The sequence below is a fragment of the Castanea sativa genome, chromosome 11 (assembly GCF_040712315.1).
Source record: "Castanea sativa cultivar Marrone di Chiusa Pesio chromosome 11, ASM4071231v1".
In the NCBI taxonomy this organism is placed as follows: domain Eukaryota; kingdom Viridiplantae; phylum Streptophyta; class Magnoliopsida; order Fagales; family Fagaceae; genus Castanea; species Castanea sativa.
Genome location: NC_134023.1, coordinates 62,390,815 through 62,403,513, shown reverse-complemented (window position 1 = coordinate 62,403,513; position 12,699 = coordinate 62,390,815). Strand labels below are relative to the sequence as shown.

The 12,699-nt window shown below is 29.8% G+C and overlaps 1 protein-coding gene across 1 annotated transcript; it reads right to left on the bottom strand.

The window, feature by feature from the left end:
- Window positions 1-5,205: 5,205 nt before the first annotated feature.
- Window positions 5,206-12,358, bottom strand: LOC142617830 (putative inactive purple acid phosphatase 27). Its single transcript, XM_075790791.1, has 13 exons — window positions 11,809-12,358; window positions 11,604-11,691; window positions 9,926-10,192; window positions 9,683-9,794; window positions 9,174-9,288; window positions 8,869-9,001; window positions 7,887-8,074; window positions 7,219-7,405; window positions 7,028-7,095; window positions 6,384-6,474; window positions 6,100-6,288; window positions 5,582-5,662; window positions 5,206-5,456 (listed from the first exon to the last, which is right to left on the bottom strand). The coding sequence occupies exons 1-13, from the start codon at window positions 12,162-12,164 to the stop codon at window positions 5,403-5,405; spliced, it is 1,929 nt and encodes a 642-aa protein (XP_075646906.1). The 5' UTR covers window positions 12,165-12,358; the 3' UTR covers window positions 5,206-5,402.
- Window positions 12,359-12,699: the final 341 nt, after the last annotated feature.

Below are 12,699 nucleotides of genomic sequence, written 5' to 3'. Positions count from 1 at the left end.
CACTTGATGTCCCAAAAAAAACCATCAAGTACTTTGATGTCCCAAAAGAAAAAACCATCATATATATGGTCACCCCTGAAAGTACTTTGATGTCCCAAAAAAAGCTTACAAAAAGATCATCACAAGGAATACATATTACTGGTAAGAAATGTAATGACTTAGAAATAGCTTGGTTTGAAGACTTATAAGAGGGGAGAGCAGGCTGGTTCTAGGGCTCAAGCATTAATTTAGGATGCTTCAAATGGGAGAGAGATCTTGAGACCTTTATTAGCTAGTTTAAGTTAAATTAAGTCATATTTATATTTTTTAATTATTTTTGGATATGTTTTAGTGATATAAGAGCAATTTGTTAAGTTTCATACTTCTTGAATGGATTGTTCTTGGTTGTACAATTGATGAACTATCCTTCTATAAACATATAGTTATACATAAACATGTTAAACATAAACTTGTAACAAAGGAAATAAATAAAAATATATATTTTTTATTCATTCCATATGCACTTTTTTTTTTTGGTACTAAGGTATACACATAAAAGACAACATGTGGAGACTTACGAAATTTGAGCTACAAAATATGTTTTGAAATCTAAAATTAGAAAAACAAAAAATTATAATAAGTGAAAAAACCAAATGAAAGGCAGAATATAGATGTTTTTCTAATCCCCACATGTAAATGAAAAAAAAAAAAAAAAATTGAAGCATAGCATTTATTAGTGCTACATTCCTGTTGAGACACCTCACCACCATGTCATTAGCCACATAATTAGTCTTTTTATATTTATTTTTTACCTTAAACTTTTTTAAAATATTAAATATATAAATATGGATTTAAAAATTCATCTTAGTCTGTTTTAACTTTACATATTTCTCTACTTTAATTTTGATATTATAACTAAATAATAAATCAATGAAAAATCAAAATAAAGTTATTATTTATATATATTCATCTTCAACAGTTTTAACTTTACTTATTATTTTGCACATATATTTTTTTATTTTGAGTCTTCTTATGCTCATCCTGTTACAATAAATTTGTTACTTTCTCCCATTTTATGCATATCTCTCTCTCTCTCTCTCTCTCTCTATCCTTATCAGAATTTTTTTTATTCTTCCTGCATCTCTACCTTATGTTGATTAATATTTGTATTTTTTTTAACTCTACTTTTTAATAATTGTCTATAAAAAGGTATTCATAGGTGTTGGCATTTTTCTTAATCATTGATGGTAGAAAAGATACAACTTGATAACTACCTATAAGAGGATCTCCTACTAAAGGTTTGTACTCTTATTGTCCTATTATTGACTAATTCATATGTGTTCTTTGATGCAAGTATTTTTTTTATCATTTTATTTATAATACTAAATACTTTTAATGAATGGCTTTTGTTGTTGATTTGAATTGGGGAAAAATCATATTATAATATGTTATATTTTATGTTGCTGTCAGATTTTAGTTCATTTGGAAAATAGAAGGATAGTCTAGACAAGCTAATGAAGAACAATTAGTGCAGTTGAAAACAATGGGTTCTATGTAGTTTCAATTCACTATTTGTAAATATTTTGTTTCACAAATTAGTAACAAATTGTTATGTCTTTGTTTGATGCTTGAGTAATTTTTTATGCAATTATGAATATTTCATATTTTTCTTCATCTTCCTTATCTTATTGGTATATTCTTTGAGATTTTTAAGAAAACAAATTCATTTTTGAGTTTAAAATTACTTATTTATCTATTCATTTTTCACATGTTGGATTAGAAGTTAGATTAGATTATAACAGTATTAACACAATACTTCTTCTCTTTTCAAAAAACATTCTCTACTTTTTTCCCCTTTGTAATTGTATTCTTCGTTCTTTTTTTGGCGAAAATACACTTTTGTTTCCTACATTTTGGGCTAATTCTCATTTTGGTCCATATTTTTATTTTACTACTATTTGAGTCAATTCTATTTTGGTCTCTGCCGTCAACCTACTAATAAAAAAGTTTTACATGACAAACGGAAGGTCCTTGTTGACATGACGCTAATATGAACATTAAAATATTATTTAAAAAAGTTATTTGGAACTTTTTAAATGCCACATCAGCATTTGAATTAAAAATATTTTTGGTTCCTCAATTTTAATTTTAGTTTTAATTAAAAAAACAAAAAAAAATTACTTTCTTTCATACAAGAATTTTACTTTCTTTTAATTAAAATGATTTTTTTTAATCCAATCTTTTTTTTTTTTTGGAAGAACATATTCATGTTCTTTGTGTTCTTCCTAGATATGATTCATATTCTTAGCAAATTAATCTTTATTTTTTATCATTTTCTTTATCTTTCTTGTACTATCTTTATAACCCAACACATCAAAACAAAATAAATTAATTAAATGTCTTTCTTGTCATTTTTTTTCTTTATTATTCCTTTCATTATTTTTTCAAAAGAACATGTTCATGTTCTTTGTATTCTTTCCCAGCGTTCTTCCCCCATAATCAATCTCTAGCAAAGAACCAAACTCCAAACCTAGATCTCAACTAAACCGCAAACCCATATCTCCAGCAAAGCAAACCTTAGCCTTCAAACCCATAAATTTTCTTGGCAAACAAACACAGAAAAAACAAAAAAAAACCCCCAAATCGCCACCACCAAATCAAAGAACATGAACATCAAACCCAAGCAAAAGAGTAGAAACACAACAATTAGCAAAGCACCACCACCGCCGAATCAAATCTTCCAAAACTTCCCAGCAACCAGCAACAAAAATCAAAATATTGACTCTTGACTCTCTCACAGTGCAAAAATGGCGATCAAGATCATGACTCTGACTTTGGGTGTGGTGATTCTGCTACTATCACTCCCCGGCAGCGTGAAACCAGTCCACCACATCTCTAGTGGCGACATGGAGTCGATGCTTTCCGCCTTGAGAGCTCACAGCTACAACCTCTTTCCCAATGTCATCGCCTCTTCCAACCTCTAGTTCAACCTCCTCTGCACCCACTCCAACACCTACACCAATGACAACGCTTCCAACAACGACTACTTCTCCACCATTTTTGCTTGATTGCCATTTTTGCACTTCTAGAGAGTCAAGTATAAGGTTTTTTTTTTTTTTAAGGATAAGCGGCAGAGGGTTTTGTTTTAATTTGATGAGGTTAAAGAAAAAGAAATTAAAAAAAAAAGCTTTTTTTTAATAATTGTTTTTTGGCTTTTAAAAAAAAGTAAAACGCTAACATAGCATTATTTAAATGTCAAATTAATTTTTTTTGCTGATGTGGATATGACATGAATGTGTGGCTAATGACATGTAGGATCAATTATTTATTTTTAAATTGCAAAGCCTACTAACAGAGCACTCCGTTTGTCACGTATACATTTTCTGCTAGTGAGATGATAACAAAGATCAAAATAGAATTGATTTTCTGGTTTAGGGAGTGGAATAGTAGTAAAATCAAAATAGGGACCAATATGGGAATCGACCAAAATATAGGGACCAAAAGTGTATTTTTGCTTCTTTTTTTTTTAAGGAAAAAGAGTTACAATATTTTATTTTTCCCTTTCTTTTTTTATTTTTTATTTTGAATTGTAGTTCTGTTGAGTTTTATATATATTTAGATAAGTGTCTCAGTGTTTTTGATTGTATGGTTGAAAAAATTGGGTTTGAGAAAGTTTGTCTAAAATTAAAAGAATAATTTCCAAATTTTATATACTTTATAGTGATACACAAAATATTATAAATAAATTTTATTAAAAAATTAATATTTTTTATAATTACTTTTTGAAATGATAATATAATTATGAATTACATTACTATTTATTAAATTAATCCAAAATAAATAAATATATAAATTTAATGAGACTACCCTAAAATATTATCACACGCAAAGTGCAGTATTGTCCGCAACTAGTTTAAATAAAAATGATAACAGCCATGACACCTCAAGTAGGCTAATAAACTAGAAGTTTGCCATTGAGCATGACTCACGAGGTTTAATTCTTTCTTTAAGCTGATTATGCCTGTATTTGTTTTTAGATTTTGCGCACAAAATGTCAAGGGCTTCCTGATGAAAATTATAGGATTCAAAATAGTCCACGTAAATGTGGGGCTTTGAGTTTGAGATAGCCTTCCTCAATCGATTTGTTGGTCCTTAGGAGTGTTTGGTAAAGTAGTTTAAGATGGGATGTTTGTAATATTTTGAAATACATGTGAATAAAAATGTGAGTGAAAATGTATGTAATGTTGTTTAAAATATAAAAATGTGAGTTTGAAATGGTATAACAAACAGGTTCTTAGAGTTCCAACAAAGCCACATTGATTAACGTCATTGGGTTTGGAGGCACGAAACAATGTGGTGCCGTCCATTAATGTCGTTACGCTTGAGCTTAACTCAACAAAGCTCACACACAAAATAGCTATAACATGGCTGATCCTCAAAATTCTTTGAGTACGTTGCGATATTACTTATTAGAACTAAAATTGAACGTCGTATTAAATGTGAAAGCAATAAATCAAGCATAATATCACCATGTAGCTCTTTAACATTAGATATTTCACAAACTATAAACAAAATGTGAATAAAAAGAGATTATGATGAAATCCTTAAACTGGAAAGATTAGTAAAAAAAAGGAAAAAAGCAGTTTTCCAATATTGACTAATATTTGATTGGGAATATACTCTTTCATTCTTTATCCCATTAAGACGAACCAATTGTAGGAAAATCAAACTCTTGACTACTAAGCCACATACAAATGTTCCTTCTAAAATATTTTAAGGATTAATGCTCCTTAGTTTGAAACCCCATCTATATGCTTAGCTTGAATTTGAAAATTTTTTCCTAAGTAGATCTTACACGACAATAACTATCAAGAATCTCCCCACCCCCCCCCCCCCCCCCCAAAAAAAAAAAAAATTCAAGAAACACCATGACATATAGATTAAGAAATTCAGCCACAATTCTATTGCCTATCTAACGCATTTCAAAAAGAAAGAAAGAAAAAAAGTTGTGTTATATTTATATGCTTCTAGCTAATTAATGAAATATAGCTTGAATTTGATAAAATATATATTCATAGAACTACTGTTTCAACACATGCAGAAATAACTCTTTTATACAATCTTAATAAAGCATTACTCTTATATACAAGAAATAAATAAATAGAAAAGAGAGAATGAATTAGAAATTAATCATATCAATCTATATAATAAACTAGCCATTCTCAAACCCTAAATAATCTCTTCCATTTGGTTATAAAAGCCAGTCTTATATTCGTAAACAATAGTTTATTTCATTGTATTTTTTGCAAAGACATGGGGGTTTTTATTTGAAAAGAATTGATGTACAGTAAAGACCTTGGGAGGTCCATATAAATGTGGGTAATGGATAAGGTTCTATACATATGACGATATGAGGGACCTTGCTATTTAATAATGCGAAAGCTATCACCGACATTCCTTGTATTTGCGTTCACAAACTGCCAAAATAAAGGACAAGGATAAGAGTCATAAGACACAAACATATATACACAAAATACAAGCAAAAAAAAATGTGTCTATAAATTCTATAGTCAAATCCTAAAGTTGAATTGAGCATACTGACCTCAAAATATAACTCATCCTTTGTTGCATTCCCTCTTACATAACCGAATTCTGAAATCCTAGATAAACTCCAGCTATTTGACTGTGCATGAACAAAGTAATTTGCAAGTTCATTCATCATAAACATACAAATATACACAAATATTCATCATCAACATACAATATTACACAAATATACGTATGTTAGAATTATTGGTTAAATGATTAAATTTATCATATTTTAATAGTTTATATTTTTGTAACAACCTGTAATTTAACATAGTTTCTAAGAAAATCGGTAATTTAATATGCTATTAAAGTAGGAGATCCTCAATTCGACCTTTGTCTACTTCACTTTATATCTTATTTAAAATCTCACGTATTGGGTCTTATCTATTAAAAGGGAGTTTGAGCCCACACGTGAAGGAAGTGTTAAAAATTTTGGTAAAATGATTAAATATACCACATTCCAATAGTTTAAGCTTTTGGAAGAATTTATAATTTAACAAACTATACATGTGAAGATAGAGAGCAACTTACATCAGTTGTGAATTTGTCTAAGGAAAAACCAGCCATACCAATCACTGCCTGCACTGGGGCACTGTAATTGCTGTTGTTATAAGTATCTACACCATTTGCATCTTTTTCAGGCATGGCCTTACATTCTCCTTTGTAAACAGCACAAGTTCTCTCATAATTATGAACATGACCGAACAAAACCAGGTCAACCTAGTTCATATTCCCAACATTGCATATGAGAAAAGCAACAAACAAAAAATGACCAATTTGATAATTCAACATACAAGCTCGATCGAGGAATGTACCTTGTACTGGAGCAGTAATGGTTCCACGGCATTAACAAATCGTGGATCCACACTAGTGTCTGCATTTGAAGAAGTATACATCGGTCTGTGCCTGCAATTGGCAAATTTTACACTTTTCTACTTATTAAGCTACTACACGGGCCAATTGTTTTAACATACACTCCTATATAGCACTTTCATAAAGTTGAAGGGTTTTTTTTTTTTTTTTTCTTTGTTAATTAACTAATTTGGTTATCCAACTGTTGGATAAAGTTCAATTTTGATCCACCAACTATCAACTATGTCAATTTAGTCTCACAACTTTCAAAATCAAGTGAATTTTGATTATTCGGTCGATCTGATCCTTTTAAATTTTAATAGAGTTAATAGCTGAAATTAATTTAATATAGGCTTTTGTACACATTCTAAAATAAGTTTTTGACTTTTGCTCCATTTTCTACATTAACTATATAATTTCATTAAAATTGATTATATAGGAGATTTAATTAGGATGAAATTGACTTAGTTTTGAAAGCTGGGACTAAATTGACACAATTAATAGTTGAGCGATTAAATTGTAATTAAACTATATTGTTTGAGGATAATTTAGAAATTTTGAGCACCCATCCTCCCCCTCTATTTTAATGTATGTGAAATATACCTACCCCATAAAAATCAACCATGGAGTTTTTGATCGATTAACTGAACCCATGTCCTCTTCCATCCATAGATACTGTATTACATTTTGTCCATGACATGATGAGTAAGAGAAAAGGCAATATCAAATCAAATGATAGAGAACTCCATTGAAAAAAATGAATGATAATAACACAAGATATGATCTTTTTGTAATTACCTGCTCAGAATTCACTGACCAATCATGCTCAGTTGAAATTATTGTGAAGTGAACACTTGCTTGTTCAATGGAATACCAAGGCTTATCCTTTGCCGAAGTTGGCATTGGAAAATAAGTCTCATAAACAACTCCACATTCTCCACCTGAATCAGGAGTTACATATACTGATCCTGAGTCTACATAGTCCCTAACCAAAAAAAAAAAAAAAATCATTTAAGTCAATACCAATTGTTCTTAGAATTACCATATGTAATAATAACAACAGCAGTAATTATTTATGTGTTTGTATGTATATGTATTTTCCGGTCACATATATATGCCTAGCAACCAATTTGAGATTTAGAAACTAACACTGATTAAATAATGTGTTGTTCAAGAATTACATTTGTTGTGAATAAAGTAACAAAAAATATAATAGAAGTTTTAATGATTGCTCAATTAAATGGATCTCAAGCTAATTTAAGTGCTTCAATTAATTTTTTGAGCTTCATTTAGAGGTTGAAGAATACCATAAAAAACTAAATCAAAATAATGATACAAAAAAATTCAAAATAATGATAAATTGTTAACACATTATTAATCTTTGCATATATTAATTTTACATTAATAAAAAAAAAATGATTTATTAGAACAGAATTGAAGCATATACAGCCAAAAAGCTAGGTTACCTCTCATGGTTTCCAATTGCGGTCATGTAAGCAACTTGAGAGGCCACTGGGTTGATAAGCTCAAGGAAAAAGTCCCATTCTACTAAGAAACCTGTAGCGTAGCTTATGTCTCCAATATGGAAGATGGAGTCCACATTTACAGAATTCACTTCATCAGTCACAGCTTTAATCACTGAGACCGATCCTGGCTATAAGTTCAGGAAATTATTAAGAACATCCTAAATATGAAAATATGATGAACATATAATTAATAGATTATACTTTCTTCACTATGGTGAGGATGTACCTTTCTTTTTTTGTTTTTTTTTTTGCAAAAAAGAGTTTCAATTATAGGGAGAAATCCTATAATTTAGGGGTAACAGAAATAAGGGTTAGATGTTTCAAACCCAAAACCTCAAAGATTTCACGCGACTTTATAAATTATTAAGCCAACTCTCTAAGTTTTTTATAAGACTCATATAAGTTTTTGTTAAACTGGTACCCATAATCCACTCGTGAAGGCGTGATAATTGTACATTGGTAGATGAAAAATGTGTAATCAATGCACATAAACTTTTGACATTCAACTATATCCTTTTTAATATATAGATTATAGAATTTAAAATTTATGTGGTCAATTCAATGATTATTACTTTTTATTGTCATGCTAAAACATCAATGTATTTTATAGTTTACTACTGGATTTTTTTAATGAGTGTCATAAGGACCAAAAAAAATGATGTGAATATAATGCTCTATTATTTGATTTTTTTTTTTTACTGTCAAATTATTTGCAAATATTATTTTATTAAAAGTAATTTTAAATTGTGTGCACACCACCATGAATCACTGAGAAATTTTTTTTAATACTAAATTTGTAGTAGTACAGATGATAATCGAAGATTTAATATATCTTAACCTATACATTCAAACCTTTTAATTTATAGTTTTTAGAATTTATAACCATAAGATAAGGGAACTATTTATATTGAACACATCCTACCTGAATGTAATGTTCAACTGAAGAATCAAGAGGAGCCTTTCCCATATCACCATATGCAATAAAATATAGTTTATCTGATCCTGCATCTGGTGGAGTCTTGAATTGGATTTGATTACTCCAACCAACTGAATCACTACATTGTACGTAATGTCATATATGTTAGCAATTATAACATTTATATATGATCATTAATTAAGTTAATCTTATAAAATAAAAATAAAAAAACCTTTGTTCAGAACAATTTGACAGATGAACATTTGATGACATAGTAAATTATCTGATAAATTGTAAGATCCTAGCCATACCTTCCATATTTGTAAGAGAAGTGGCTTGAAGGCTGAAGTCCTGTCATCACTGCTGTATGAATGAAGCCTGGGTCATGCCACCCGAAGTCTTTGGCCGGACTCGGTAGAGTCGAACCTATAATTTTCAGTTTCATACACAAAAATTAATCTAATTAAGTAGAAGATGGACAATTAATTGGAGATTAAAAAGAGAAAATCAAATTGGCTTAATATATATAAAATAAATATTTTTTTATATAAATAAAGGTATTTAGACATTTTCGAGTATCTGACTATTCCCTTAAGTATATGTAATTCCTCCGTCTCACACACACCAAGTTATTATTAACGGGAGGAATATTCCTCTCCAAAATACTAGCAAAAGGTTTCGAATCCAGGATATCATAGATATCATGAGAACTTAGGAGCTACTTTGCCAACCCCTTAGGATTATATAAAATAAATCTTTAACATACCATTGTTTGGCTAATTAGAAGGAAACAACATAAATTATTGAAAAGGAAACTCACTACTGCACATATCATCTTGGGTAAATGTAGTAACTACAGAATTTTGTGACATGCCATCTCCATATTGCACTTGCTGAGGCTTCTCATCCCCACTAACCCATGTTAATCTCATCTGTACCACCAGCCAATTTGTAAATGTTCAAAATAATGAACCTTTGTTGGCTTTTCTCTTTGTATCCATCTCTGTTTGAAAACCAAATCAAGAACAAGTATTTTTTATTTTTTATTTTAAAAGCTCCTTACCGATTTCCCAGTTGAATCTATGCTTGAGAGATGTCCATATAGTGGCATATTTGGATTAGTAAAATCCAAAGGGTTCGTCCTAGTCAGAATGCAAGGTGTGTCGAAGCCACCAGCAAAGAACACAAATTCAATGCTGGTTCTTATATTAATAACATGAAATGTCAGGGAACCACTGCAAGTGGCCACCACACATGTACCAAGCACAGATTCCTGGCATTCCTTCTTCGTGCAATTGAGATAGTCTGGATCATTTTTCACGTATTGAGCCTGTGATTTTACGTAAACATATATAATATATAGTTTAAGAAGTCAATTTTATGCATAAATTTATAAGTTCGAAGTTATTTTGATGGCTAGAATATCCATGTTTTGTGTTTAGTTATATTCTTCTCTAAAAGTGAAAGAAACCACAAATATCAATTATGTAATTTAATGGTTTGGACAATCAACTACATATGTGAAAAACCACAAGGAATGTACATTATTATGAGATAGAATGATAAATATGTTTATAATAATGTTATAGTCAATTGTTCAAGTCACTCTAATGCAATTTCAATTACTTGCTCGGACTTTTTTAGTTAATTATGACATATTACCTACCTGCCTGAATGTATTAAATATATAGGGCCGTCCTAAACATTAAGTATATGGAAGTATTTTCCTCCTGTGTATTATGTTTTTATACATTCCTATGCTTCCCCTTATATAATTTTTACTTGATTTTTCTTCCTAAATGACGTGGCAAAGCACAACTAGTCAACTACAAATTTATAGCTAATATTCTTTAGCCAATAATGCTACAAAATAATGTTCACCCTTTTTATGAAAAATTATAGAATATTTTGAGAGTAAAATAAATGTATGTTCATTCCTATTACATGAATAATTGATCTCACCATAAATTTAATAAGTGTGACATGTTATTATGTAAGAGGGAGTACGCAGTTATTGTACCTCCATAGTATTCTATTATTACCTTTCATAATTTTTACTATCAGTTTCATAATTATTAATATAACAAATTTTAATTGGAATTATGTTTATTTGCACCAATGAGAACACACATGCCACCTCAACAATTATTATTATTATTATTATTCAATTTGTTTCGACATTAACATTTTTCGAAAAATAATTCATTTTTCAAAAAGAACTTTTTCTTGACTTCTCTTATATAATCTGATGTAATATAGAGTTGTTTTTCAAAAAAAAAAAATTTAATAGAAAACAACTCTATCTCATACCAAGCTAAATAAGATAAATTAAGAAATAATTTTCCTTTAACTTATTTTTTTTATGATACTATCAAATACCAGAAAACAATGAAAATTATATTCACGTAAGGTTTTCAATCAAAACAAATGGAGCATTATTGTTTTTTTAAGCATATCATCATTTCATTTGAGCAACCTCACTTTAACATAAACTCACCGTTGAAATTACATTATTTTCACCAATGAGAATACACATACCAATTTATGTAGTCCCTTCTATGATTATTATTGTTGTTGTTGTTGTTGTGTCCTTAAACGTATTGCTATCTAACAAAACATGTCAGTCATTCCATTTTTCATTTATTTTGTTCATTTCATAAAAAAATAAAAATTAAAAACCTTTTATACAATCTGCATCTTTACTAGTGCATGCTTGACTTTCAAATTTAGAATCGTAATACCTTAACAGGATATTGGCATAGCAAAGGAAGATCACTAAGGTCACCAGTTTGTGCATAATAAGCCTCACTCAGTGGACAATCTGCGACACTGCATTTATGTATTAGAGAACAAATTAATAAACAAATATAGTAACATATAATCTAAAGAATATATAGATGACATTAAATGTGTAAGTTTCGTAAGAGGTTTCTAAATAATTCTTACTTGGAAGAAGATGGTGAAATCATGGCAACCCAATCGCTACTAGAAGGAAGCAGAACTCCACTAACAGTAACCGTGAGGTATTCTTCATTTGACAGGGAAGAGTTTGGATCAACACTAATTTTTAGATGGGGGTTTGGATCATCACACTTAAGCAACTTTCTTCTGTTTAGTACACGAAAGTCCGATATTGCAGTGTAATTCCGGTGCTCAGCCATGGAGATGCTAGCCAAAGGATGCAACCATGATGAAGAAGAAGAAGAAGAAGAAGAAGAAGAAGAAGAAGAAGAAGAAGAAGAATCAAGAATGATAGTGAGTGAGAAGAAAATTTTAAGCAACCAAGGGGTGGAGTTTTCCATTAAAGAAGGCGGCAATGGACCAAGAAAAAAAAAACTAATAATAACTCAAAAGCTCTTATCTAAAGTTGAAGAAATTGTTATGGTTTTGGGTTCTCTTAACTTTGCATTTGTTTTCCCACTTCTCCTTTTATGTCATTCTCAGTATTGAAACTATGGAATGGTAGATCCAAAATTTGGAGAATGATGCTGCTTAGGATACTATGTATAATGCATAGACACAGCTATTGCATACATATCTAGGTGAATTGTACTAGGGAAGTTTGGTTTTGTAACATGATATTATTGGTTATGTTAATGATTTATGATTGAGATATGGCAACTCTAGCAAATGGTCTTTTTTTTTTTTTTTTACTTGTATGAATTGTCTTGATGCATGTGCTGATGTGTGCCTCTTTACTTTGACTTCTTTTTCGTTATCACCTCATACATATACATATACATATACATATACATACACACACACACACACACACACACACACACACATATATACATATATATATAATCCATAGAAAGTTTTGTCCAAGACTCCTAA

Coding starts and splice junctions, on each gene's coding strand:
- LOC142617830 (XM_075790791.1), bottom strand. CDS start 12,164: ATGGAAAACTCCACCCCTTGGTTGCTTAAAATTTTCTTCTCACTCACT. Junction 9,795..9,925: donor TAGATTCAACTGGGAAATCG/GTAAGGAGCTTT, acceptor CTGGTGGTACAG/ATGAGATTAACATGGGTTAG. Junction 7,406..7,886: donor GCAATTGGAAACCATGAGAG/GTAACCTAGCTT, acceptor TTTTTTGGTTAG/GGACTATGTAGACTCAGGAT.